The sequence below is a fragment of the Pholcus phalangioides genome, unplaced genomic scaffold (assembly GCF_987345545.1).
Source record: "Pholcus phalangioides strain wild (caught in Gottingen) unplaced genomic scaffold, Ppha-v1.0 ptg000020l_1, whole genome shotgun sequence".
Lineage (NCBI taxonomy): Eukaryota > Metazoa > Arthropoda > Arachnida > Araneae > Pholcidae > Pholcus > Pholcus phalangioides.
In genome coordinates, this window is record NW_028301613.1 from 1,247,680 (window position 1) to 1,260,551 (window position 12,872).

Here is a 12,872-nt window from a genome sequence, read left to right on the forward strand (position 1 = left end):
ACATGAATTCCATTGACTTGTTTCAAATAGCACATAGCGATGGTTTGCTATCACCAGTGTTCGCCGGAGTTTTTGCATGTGACCAACTCCCCCAACAAAAACGAAGAAAGCATAAGGCCTTTATTGTGAATTTAGATACAAAACATAAACCAGGTTCACATTGGATTGCTATGTATTTCGATGATAATAAATGTTATTATTTTGATAGTTATGGAATAATATGCAAAAACATACATATCTTACGATTCATGCATAAAAACTCGAGAGTAATTGAATACAATGTAACGGTGTATCAATCCCCATTCTCACGAACATGTGGTATTTTCTGTTTATATTTCCTTGCGCATATTGTGCGAGGTAAAAGACTGGACAAGCTAACAAGAAATAAAGAAGAAAATGAGAAAAAAATGCATGCTTTTGCTTCGAAACAAGTACTGAACTATCCTGATATACCTCAAAGCGATGTCATACAGTACTGTGAGAGTTTGCTTTAAACCAATTAGTGGTCCTAATTCATTTTTAATAAAAAAATTCGATCTTGTTATTCGTCATTCCATAATTTTGTAGGAGGAGTTATATGAACGTTGGTTTAGATGTTATATAAAAAGATATAGTAATGATAAAAAAATTTATTCTAAAAGTATGGAGCGATATGGTTACATCTACGTTTCTTCGGAAGCAAAGCCTATTTTTTGCTCTCCAAATTTATATTCTGATTTGATTGATGCTCTCAAAGATGGTGTAGCACAGGATCTCGATTATCTAGAATGTTGTTCTCTCCATCTACGCTATTTTAAAATTTTAAGTAATAAAAGCATTTTAGATTCCCTTCATAATCAATGGTTGCCTAACTGTTCACTAGTGAATGAAGAGTATGGTTTCATCATCCTTCGTGAAGAAGAATCCCATTTCGTTCCCCAAATATATGGCAGTCTATTTTACAACAATCTTTTTGATTGTTTAAAAGATGCTGTTGAATGCAATATCCAAGATGGGAATAACTCTAGTAAGATTGGTTATTTTAAAATGCTGAAAAGTGAAAAAGAAGTTATTGAAGAAATCCATCGACATTTGAGGAAAAAAAATTGAAATTGTTCGGCACAATATCTACAAATTGTGAAAAATACCCAATGAACACTTTTGGGAAAACATATTGTAACCGCAAACAAATGTAATTTGTATTGCTGTGATTTTTTTAAAACTGATTTGTTGAAAAAAAAATGTACAAAATGTCTGAAATGTTCAAACAATAAAAGTTATTTCACAAAATATTTTGTACGCATATTTTTTTTTCCTTGTCATTTCTTTATGAAGAGAAACTGAAGTAGATGATTTCTAAGTTCATCAACTTGGAGAGAGAGTAAGTATTAATATAGTAAAACATACAACTGAACAAAAAAATAGACACACAACAAAAACTGCAATCATTCAAGTTCTTTATTCTGAAGACCGGGAACAAGTAAAAATACAAGACCATTTATCCCAATAAATACAATCAGAAATTGCTTCAGTATTTCCAAATAATTAATAATTATTGATACGAGCAACAGTTCTCCAATTTATATGATAACTCACAATGAATACGATAAACTTGAAATATAATCCAGACTAATTTTTCTCTGATTATTTTTTTATGAAAAATATAATATTGCTTTCATTTTACAGTAGACTCCCGATAATCTGACACAAATGAGGAGCCCTACCACAGGGAAATGCATGTAACACAGTAGATTCTAGAATCCCCACACAGGTGAAACTAGGATTTGGATTGGACATCGTCAACCCAACCTCTGGTTTCCGTTCTCATCCAACAGCCGAGGACCCCAACTGCTAGACTTATCGAACCAATACTGGTCTGAGTCGGTACTCCAGCGAGATCCCCGGGTGGTTTCCTGGGGTCTAAAGTTAACAATTAATGAAAAAGATGGAAATTATAAGGGATCCTAGGTTATCGTGTCGCATAAACTTCTATGCAAAGACAAGCAGCGACATGTTTTCCTCTTCTATGCTCGAAGGATCCCCCCACCCCCAAAAAAAAACAACAAAAGAACGTCAGATTAGGAACAGGCAGACTATTGAGAATCTACTGTAATAACAAAACAGTTGCATGTGCTGAAACATTGTTCAGACGTTGTTTCACCTCCATTTTCTTTAAAAGATTATAAATAGTAATAATAACATTTGGCACAAAATGTTCTCACTATTCACTCGTCGCTCGATTTTATAAACCTCAAATTTCATTCCAGCATTGACTTGGTGCAAAGAAGATGAATTAATAGAAAATAAGTATACTTACTCAAACCATGATTTTTTTTGTTGGGTATATTGTATCACGTTTTAAGTAATATTCGAATTTTTTATCTTCTATTCCATTCCCCCCCCCCTTCCCCCGAAGTTAATAGAAACGAGCAACGACTGTAATATAAAGATAAAATAAATAAAAGATATTAACAACATAGTTATACTCAAAATGTGGTACAAATACACCCAAACCACTACATTTTGGGTAATATCTACGTTGTTCATCTTCCATTTTTTCACCTCCATATCATGAAGAATATAATACTTTCTTCACTCGAGGGTAATGGATACAGAAAACAAGAATTAAGAGTCTCGTAGTAAGTAATGACCAAATGACTTAACGGTTATTCCATTGTCATCGATAAATTTTTTATCATAGTAAGGAGTTAAGGAAATTTTATTTTGAATTATCGTTGACAGTTTATGTTTCCGACTTCTGATAATAGTTTGTGAATGATGCAACAATAAATCTGAGAATAATACATCTTTGTACATCTGATGCGAAATGTTTTCAACAACGTTTTTTTTAATGCCTTTTGCAGTCTTTTTATTTGTGTTCCCAAAAATGTATGAGTACATCTTGGGTTTGATAGCGCACACTTCTTTAATTGGTACTGATTTTGTTTCGTCTTTGAAACATCCTAATTTTCCTGTATTAGTCTTGCTGTACAATTGATGATTGGTAGTATAGTTGCTAGTATCCATAAAGTGACTGAAATGATTCTTCAAATCAGTATAAAGATCACGCGTATGGATGTGTAATAAAAGTGAATCGGTGTCAGTGTAAATTAGAGAACATTTTTCGTCATAAAAGTTTTTGAAATAGTCGTAATATGCTTTATACATATGCAATTTGCTAAGTTCTAATACACTAAAACCGACATATATGGGTTTATTTAACAAAAGATTAGTTTTCTTCAACTTAAAAACTACGAAATCGTCATTTATGCTTTCAAAATATTCTAAAGCAGGATTTGACATATATCTCTGACACTGAGCTTTGGTTACCGCGGTCTTTACATTAACACGTTTTCTGACATTTTCACACGATTTACCAAAAAAAGAATTGTTAAGAAGTTTGAAAAAAGATCTATCAAATTCGTTATTTGCTTCCATACGTTTATCATTATTGAATAAAATGTAATCCTTTAACCATGGAGTTTGTCTAAAAGACAAAGCTCTATGTATTTTTTTGATTTTCAACCCCTGTTGAAGGTAGTACTTCAGATTACGATAGTGAACAACGTATTTTTGTTTGTCGAACAAATTAGGTATTAACTTTTTCACCCCCTTATTAAATTTAAGACCCAACTGTTTCATGATTCGTTTTTGATAGGGGAAAATCATATCATAACTTATCACTAAATGTTCTGCAGCTAATGGAAAGTCGTCAGTTTTCTTATGAATAGAATCGGGATAAATAAGATCAACCTCAAGAAAATAGCCAATTTCACAGTTATCTGAAATCTTCGTTACATCCAGTTTTTGAATTTCACGGTTAGAAAGCCATTTAAAATTATCTATTGGAAGAAAATCGGTCATAACTACTCCGTATAAGTTATTCGCGTCGATGGACATGATATAACTGTTAGGTTTTTTGTCATCATAACCATCAATGTATGGATTATTGGCTTTTGCAAACCGTTTGTTAACGTAGCTGATTCCTCCACGTATGCCCGATTCTATGAAAAGATACATATCAACGTCCGTTAGAAGTTCTAATTTCACTTCAGTTTTTTTTAATCCTGCATTAAATGACAAATCCGCTGCTGTAAGAAAATATATGGGATCGATTTCATAATATTTATATGACAATTTTCTGAAACTATTAAAAACATCAGCTAACAGTAAAACATCAGTCATTTGATACAGACGTAGATAGTCCTCAAAAGTTTTACATTGGTAGTATTTCCATATTAGATGAGCATGTTTATATTCATCATCAGTTACTGATTTTCTAGTCAAAATATTATAAAACTTATTTTTTTCTGGCAACTGTTTTTCATTTAAAACTTCTTGTGAGTCAAAGTAACTGTATGGAAATATCCCCTTTTGCCTTAAAAGATGGCAATATGCACTTTCACCAAAAAACATATTGAATATAGGGAATTCATAATTACTTATATTTAAATTATGAACAAGAGTAGATAATGATGCGCTGAGAAAATTGAAACTATCGAGAAATTTTATTCTATCCAGAGAAAATGTTGTGAATTTTTCCATATTAACAGGTATAACTCGTATAACATTTGCTACTTTCCTAAACAAATGTTTCAGTATTAAGTGTGAATCATAACCAGATCCGTTATGCATTATCACTGGAACAAAATATTTATTTCGAAATTGGAGGTTGCATGTTTGGTGGGCGAGCCCACGAAACTCCCCTGTAAAATGATTATGGTCCCTAACTCTCATTTCTCCACGAATGAATGTTTTTTTACATATGTGACATTCGTTCAGATTTGTATGCATTAAAGTTGATTCATTGATAGGAACATTTTTTAAAAGCTTTTTTAAAACGATTTCTGCAATTTTATTGAGTAAAACAAGAAAATGCTGGACAGCATACTTTCCTACATAGTCTGCATGATAGAGAATTTTATTTTTGTTATTTACTACTACTAGAGCATATGAAATCGGACAGTGGGTTTCTATTTCTTGCGTAGAGCTCACAGTCAGATCCTGTTTTTTATCATCATATAGACTTTTTTGCGTGTAACATTCAAAGTCGGCAAATACGGAAAACTCGTGCTCGACCATTTTTTCAGTTGATTTGAAAAAAAGTTTAGAATCGTTTTTGTATGGCATGGAGAGTTTTTGAAACTTTCTGTTTAAACAAATTTCTCTATGGCTAAACAACGTTTTTTTTCTTTGGAAGCCGATAAGACAGTTTTTGCAAAAATGGTGAATACCATTTTTTGTGTTCATTAATCGATTGAAATTTTTTATTAAGTAGTAGTGGTTTTCAAAATACAGTAAATCAACTACATTTGCTGTCTCCTTCTTACTTATATAAATAGGAAAAATCTCACTATCATAAGCGAAAACATTTATAGAAAAATTATTTTTATTTTCAAAATAAGGAATTTTGTCAATTGCCATAGGAAAAACTATATTATTTGTATTTAAGAGTTTGATATACTTCTTATACGAATTCACATCATTTTTATGAGAAGAAACAGGAAACAGCTTTGCTAAAATGCAGTAAATGAAGCAAAGATCATCTTCACATTTTATGTTGAGTATGCATTTTTTATTTTGTAGTTTTTTTGGCAATTTTACTTTATAGCATCCACCACTAGTACTATTATATTTTCCTGTATGTATGTCAATATGTTTGATAGTCTTTATAACCCACCCACTTCCAAACCTTGTAAAGTTCTCTATTGAGTTTATGATTTTGTTATAAGCGGAATCTAATTTTTCATCAATTTCGAAAGAAGATGTCAAACGTTCTGCGAAAGAGCAAAAATAAAAATCTCGTTGTCTTAGTTCATCGCCAATGTATTTCATAAAAGTAATGGATAAGCAAATAATAAAACGAAGTCTTAATGATAATGAATTTTTAGAGAATAGATCATGAAGAGAACTTCGTACATTATTCAAAGAAAATAAAGGATCGATGATACTATTGCCAGTGATTTTGTATGTATATGTCTTACTCCAACCCTTAAATGCTGATGATTTTTCCACAAACTCCACCATTATGCACCACACCAAGAGTCAGATGCTATGTCATTGTAGTGCGTTCTTATCTGTATAGATGGCGCGCCCTCCTCACGCTCCTGGTGATTGTAAAAAAAAAGAAAAATGCCAGTTGGAATTATACCACCGATTTGTATACACGTGTCATCCTCCTCGTTATGTTTCTTTCGTATATTAAATCGTTAAGTTTTCATTACGTTTTATGTCGTCACTACAAGCATCGGATCACTGGTGACCTATAGGACGCATCTGATTTTGGACATTGAAGTTAATTTCTCCATCGTTTAAATTTCGTTTTCGCGCCTTGTGCTTTCCGTTCGTACGCTCTTCAAAGATGAAACTTGTCTAATCTCCTAGTCTTTTGGATATACTATATATATATTTTTTTTTTCAAGCCAAGTCTACTCGTTTCTACCCAATATAGAGACGTTCCTGGAAATTCAAGGTGAGGAATAAACTTTCTACTCTCGATTTGCCGGTCTCCATACTTGCATTTGTCATGGCTCAACCTATTGCATCAGCTGAAGTTTCACGTGTTGCCTTTCGAGCCCCTCCGTTCTGGGAAGCAAATCCAGAGATTTGGTTTCTTCAAATTGAGTCACAATTCAAAACGGCAGGCATAACCGCCGATGAAACTAAATTTCACGCCGTTGTAGGAGCTCTTGATTGCAAAGTTTTGAACTATGTTTCTAATATCGTTCGCAATCCTCCCCAACAGCACATGTACGAGACTCTCAAAACTCGCGTGCTGGAGCAGTTTCAACAATCAGAATCTTCCAAATTGCGAATGTTACTCCAGGAGCTTCAACTAGGCGACAAACGCCCGTCCCAGCTTTTGCACGAAATGCAAACGTTAGCTGAGGGTAAAATGGAAAGGGACATTTTGAGAAATCTCTGGATGCAGAGATTACCTTTGCACTCCCAACAAATATTACAAGCTTCTAGTGAACCGTTAATTGGGTTAGCGAAAATAGCCGACAAAATATGTGAGGTTTCTAATGTGTCATCTAATACTTCAGCTGTGTCTCACACTTCAGAGTTTGATGATTTGAAAAACGAAATTGCTTCGCTACGGCAATCATTTGAAAGGCTTTCGCGATCTCCTAGACCATCTCGCGGTTATCGCAAACGATCTCAATCTCGTAGCCGAAATAAATTCGGCGATGCTTTGAAAAACGGAAGGCTTTGCTGGTACCATGAGCAGTTTGGAGAAAAAGCTCATAAATGTATTCCTCCATGTCAGTTTCAGGAAAACTAGTGGGCTCGTCTGTTTCGGCGACAGCTGACGAAAGCCTTCTCCATAGTCATCATAGTCTATTTGTCATCGACGTTAATACGGGTTTCCGATTTCTAATTGACACTGGCGCATCAATCAGTTGTTTTCCGAAACGCCTGACTAACTTGACAAAACCTCACAAACTCTCACTGTATGCTGCAAATGGATCCGAAATCCAAACGTTTGGCAACAAAAATCTAGTTCTGAATCTTGGACTAAGGAGGGACTTTCCTTTCGTTTTCACTGTGGCAGATGTTTCACATCCCATTATTGGAGCCGACTTTTTGGAAAGATTTGGTTTGCTTATAGATGTTAAAAATTCTCGTTTGATCGATAACGAAACATCGCTATCAGTGAATGGTTTAGAATCCCAAAACGGCTCTTTTGGTTTAACGCCGATCTCTGGTGATTCTCCATACCACCGCATATTAGCCAAATTTCCTCAGCTTACCAGCTCAGTTCTAAATGCAGTTCCAAAGAAACACTCTGTCATGCACTTCATCGAAACTACGGGACCACCGGTTTTCGCAAAAGCTAGAAGATTGTCTTCTGAAAAACTTGCAGCTGTTAAAAAACAATTCAATGAACTGTTGCAACAAGGTATAATTCGGCCCTCAAAAAGCCCTTGATCGAGTCCCATCCATCTTGTACCCAAAAAAAGCAACGAATGGAGAATTTGTGGGGACTTCCGCGGACTCAATGCAATAACCATCCCAGATAGATACCCGCTTCCAAATATACAGGATTTTTCCATCAACTTGAGTGGTAAAAAGATTTTTTCAAAAATCGATTTAATAAAAGCATATCACCAAATACTAATCAATCCTAAAGACATTCCCAAAACCGCCATAATTACGCCCATTGGGCTATACGAATATGTTTATATGTGCTTCGGCCTGAAAAATGCAGCTCAAACGTTTCAGCGTTTTATTGACGAAGCATTTCGTGACTTAGATTGTTGTTACGCATATCTCGATGATTTGTTAATCGCTTCCATTGACGAAAAATCTCATGAAGCTGACTTAAAACGTGTTTTTAAAAGACTAAATGACTATGGTATCGTGATCAATCCATCTAAATGGTCGGTAAAAAATTATTCGGTCAACGTCAAATTAATTTTCTGGGTTTTCTTGTTTCTCCCGATGGGATTGCACCTTTACCAGATCGAGTACAAACATTGCTCGATTATCCATTGCCATCAACAGTGACTGAATTGAAGCGTTTTTTGGCAATTGTAAATTTCTATCACAGATTCCTTAAAGATGCCGCCAGGGTGCAAGCTCCTTTGCATGAATTAGCAAAAAGCAAGATAAAAAAAGATAAAACTGAAATAGTTTGGTCTGAGGAGGCCAAGTCCGCTTTTTTGTCATGCAAGCAATCAATTGCCAACGCTGCACTTCTCGCCCATCCTGTTCCGAATGCAAAATTGTTTTTGACTGCTGATGCTTCCGACACTTCATTGGGTGCAGTCCTTCAACAGCAAATAGGAAACAAAACCCAACCATTGTCATTTTTTTCACGCAAGCTCAGTTCGACTGAAAAAAAGTACAGTACATATGACAGAGAGCTCTTAGCAATATATTCAGCTGTTAAGCATTTCAAGCACATTTTGGAGGGACGCAACTTCATAATTTTCAGTGATCATCGTCCTCTCACGTATGCCTTCAAACAACGTAACGATAAATGTTCTCCCCGGCAACTTAGACATCTTGAATATATTAGTCAGTTTTCGACAGATTTACGATATTTGCCTGGGGATAGTAACGTCATAGCTGATGCTTTCTCAAGAATTTGTGAAATCCACACTCCTTGTACAATCGATTATGCAGAATTGGCACGGGCGCAGGCAGATGATGATGAATTGCATACCTTGCTTCAAAGTGAAACTGGGCTTCAGCTAAAACGCTTCGATATCTCCGGTGTTAATATCTACTGCGATGTGTCTACTGACGATATACGCCCGTATGTACCCGTTTCAATGCGACGTCTAGCGTTCGACTCTGTGCATAATCTGTCCCATCCTGGGATAAAAGCCACTCTAGGTATGGTACGCAAACGATTTATTTGGAAATCGATTGCGAGAGACTGCAAAGATTGGTGTCGTACTTGCATCGCTTGCCAGAAGTCGAAGGTTATCAAACATACCAAGTCTCCTTTAGGCTCTTTCCAGGTTCCTGATTCTCGTTTTGCACACGTTCATCTGGACATTGTCGGACCCTTGCCTCCCTCTAAAGGATACACGTATCTCTTGACGTGCGTTGATCGGTACACACGGTGGCCCGAAGCGGTACCAATGTCTAACCAAACTGCTGAAACTACAGCTGAGACATTCTTTTCTACCTGGGTGTGTCGGTTTGGCATTCCTGAAAAGTTGACCACAGATCAAGGTCGTCAGTTTGAGAGTGATCTATTTCGCTCTCTTGCACGGCTGTGCGGCATCGAAAAATCCCGCACCACTGCCTACAATCCAAAGTGTAACGGCCAGGTTGAGAGATTCCACCGCGATCTCAAAGCCTCTCTGATGTGTGTCCTCAAAGGTAACGAGCACTGGACAGAGGTTCTACCTACAGTCCTGTTGGGGTTACGTTCCAGCATCAAAGAAGACCTCCAAGTATCAACCGCTGAGTTGGTATACGGCACAGCCCTACGCCTTCCTGGTGAACTCTTTCGGCACTCGGATGAGCGAGACGTCCTACCTCGATATGACTTCTTGCAGAGACTGAGAGACCATTTCTCCCGTGTGAGACCAGTACCAACCTCTCATCACAATTCGTCTAAGCCCTTCGTCTCGACAGACTTGCTAACTTCTCCATCAGTATTCGTCCGACAAGACTGTGTACGCAAACCTCTACAACAACCATTCACCGGACCATTTGAAGTTATTTCAAGAACTGATAAGTATTTTATGTTGAACATTAATGGCAATCATAAAAATGTATCCATAGATCGCCTTAAGCCATGTTTTATGTTAAATAATAATTTATGTGACACGTTCAAAAATCAGTACATTTCCAGGTCTGGCCGAAGAGTGCGATTTCGTATTGACCCTTCGAAATTAGCTATATGATTCGTAATTATGTATGGTATATATATATATATTGCAATTTTTTTTATTATTTGTATGATTATTATTCAAATTGTCTTCTCTTAAATGTTTCGTCTTCGACTGGAGGGGGAGTGCTGTAGTGCGTTCTTATCTGTATAGATGGCGCGCCCTCCTCACGCTCCTGGTGATTGTAAAAAAAAAGAAAAATGCCAGTTGGAATTATACCACCGATTTGTATACACGTGTCATCCTCCTCGTTATGTTTCTTTCGTATATTAAATCGTTAAGTTTTCATTACGTTTTATGTCGTCACTACAAGCATCGGATCATCATCAATCTTTCAAATGATGGTAAACAGTATCTACTCCCTTTTTTAACAGGGGGACTTGATCAATTGCAATATTGAAATGCTTCAAAGCAGCATTATCACTCGTAACACGACAGAAGCACATATACCACGTACCTCGAAATTCTTTTACTTCAATTGAAATTCCCTTTCCGCAATACACAGCAAAAGGCGTGATCAACTTCTGTTCATCATATCCATCATCTACCAAAATCACATCGTATGTCGGCGATGGTTTCTTTTTTGAGGTTTTCTTCGGTTCTTCACTCGAGGTTCTCTTTTTAGCTCCGGCTTTTTTCGGTTTTGATGTTGTGGCGATGAGTTCTTCACCGTCATCATCAGTTAGATTAGCTGTACGTTTCTTTCGTAACTCTAAATCTAAGTCTGATTTGGAAAAATGGAAAAAAAACTATACGCAGATATATTTTTCAATTAAAAAAATCATAAAATTTGGAATAAATGGTATAGTACAGTAATATCGGAGTTGAACGCGAGTTTGATGTGATATATATTGAACTAAAAATTATTCAGTCCGAACAATGAGGATTTTTGAGAAAAACTTAAAAAGTAGAACACCGATGAATCTACTAAAAATAAAGACTACTTACTACTGAAACCTCAAAAAGAAAATTAATATATGGTATATTATAGAAAAAGAGAAAGATCCATATTATTATAGATGGATACACTATGAAAATTTCATCGAACCAGAGTATAGTATCATTACATTAGATTTTCACAGTATTTACAAGAAAAAAATTCTTACCCGAAAAAGACATCCTCGGAATATGATCTTGTAAACTACTTGTTCCCAGTCTTCTAAAACGCTAGTAAAAATGTCTTTATATATATTCATGCACTCGCAAATATCTGCTTTGCAAAAATAAGAAATATTTTTCCATCTAAATGAAAAATAAATACATGAAGGAACACAAAACATTTCAAGAATCCGTCTAATGATTTTCGAGAAATAAGCATCCGTATAAATATAGCGATTTAATTCCCATTTTCTCTATTTGCCAACCTGCCTTTTTTCTCTAAGAATGTTCCATTGCATGGATAAAGAATTCATAATCCATAAAAGTTACCTTTTCTTTCATAATTTCGTTCAAGTAAAAAGTTTGTAAGCTTTAATAAATTATTTTCTCTTACGTCCTACATACATCTTAAGAAAAATATGAGAATATTAAAGAATCAAAATATAATTGTGTTTGTACAGACTCCATGTATCATTCTTTCAGTACATCTAAAAGGGATAATAATGAACAAATGAAGGTCCAAATAAGATAATTTATGAAGCGAGAGCATAAATATGATCATTATCATATCTGAAGCCCCTCTATTACATGATCATATCTGGGCCCCCCGGGCCCAGATATGATCATGTATATACTACTAATTCATTTTGTTTCTAGTTGTGGATCGGGGGGACTGAAAACCCCGAATCAATTAGGGATGCCCGACAGCTTTCACAAATTATTCTGGATTTGTTTCTTTCATGAATTCTGAATTTTCATCAATTTCGGAATTGTTTCATTGATTCTCGATTTCCTTCGTTAATTGTGAATTGTGTCATTTAATAGTTCTGACATCACGTATTTTTCTGTCCCGGTCTTTTCTGTTTTTCTGGCTGTTTCGACTTTATTTGCAAAAATGTCCCGGTTTTGTCCCGGCAAAAATTGTCCCATGAATTCACTTAATTCTTAATTTTATTCATCAAATCAACAAATAAAAGTATGTTTCAAACTCAGAAATTATATCAAGACTACAAACAAGAAAAATATCATCTCACATTTTTTTTTCGTTTTTCTTAAATTTGCCCGCTTCAAATTGCAGTGAATTATCACTGCAATTTGAAGCGGGCTTCATTTCCCGAGATTGACGAACTTTCTATGATTTTAGGCACGAGTTGGCAAATATGCTTACTTCTAGCATCAATTTTGGTGATAATTAGCGATGTTCCGTATTTCTGAGCTTAATTTGCCATATTTTTCTCGAGCAAATATGGTCAGTCTACTAATGATGGCAATCTAGCATATAAAGACTCATTAGATGTCACTGCAGACAGTTCGTTGTCTTTAACAAATATAAGTAAACAAATCAACCTTTTACCAAAGCCTACAACATAGTAAAAGCCCAATCCACGTCTCTCAGCTTATGAAAGTATGTTTGTATGTAGGCTGACCATATTTCCTCGA

The 12,872-nt window shown here is 35.4% G+C and overlaps 1 protein-coding gene across 1 annotated transcript; it reads right to left on the reverse strand.

Moving 5' to 3' along the window:
• Nucleotides 1-10,641: 10,641 nt before the first annotated feature.
• On the reverse strand, nt 10,642-11,530 carry LOC149070717 (uncharacterized). Its single transcript, XM_089248777.1, has 2 exons — nt 11,441-11,530; nt 10,642-11,058 (listed from the first exon to the last, which is right to left on the reverse strand). Exons 1-2 carry the CDS (start codon nt 11,451-11,453, stop codon nt 10,661-10,663), a joined length of 411 nt encoding a protein of 136 aa, XP_089104903.1. The 5' UTR covers nt 11,454-11,530; the 3' UTR covers nt 10,642-10,660.
• Nucleotides 11,531-12,872: the final 1,342 nt, after the last annotated feature.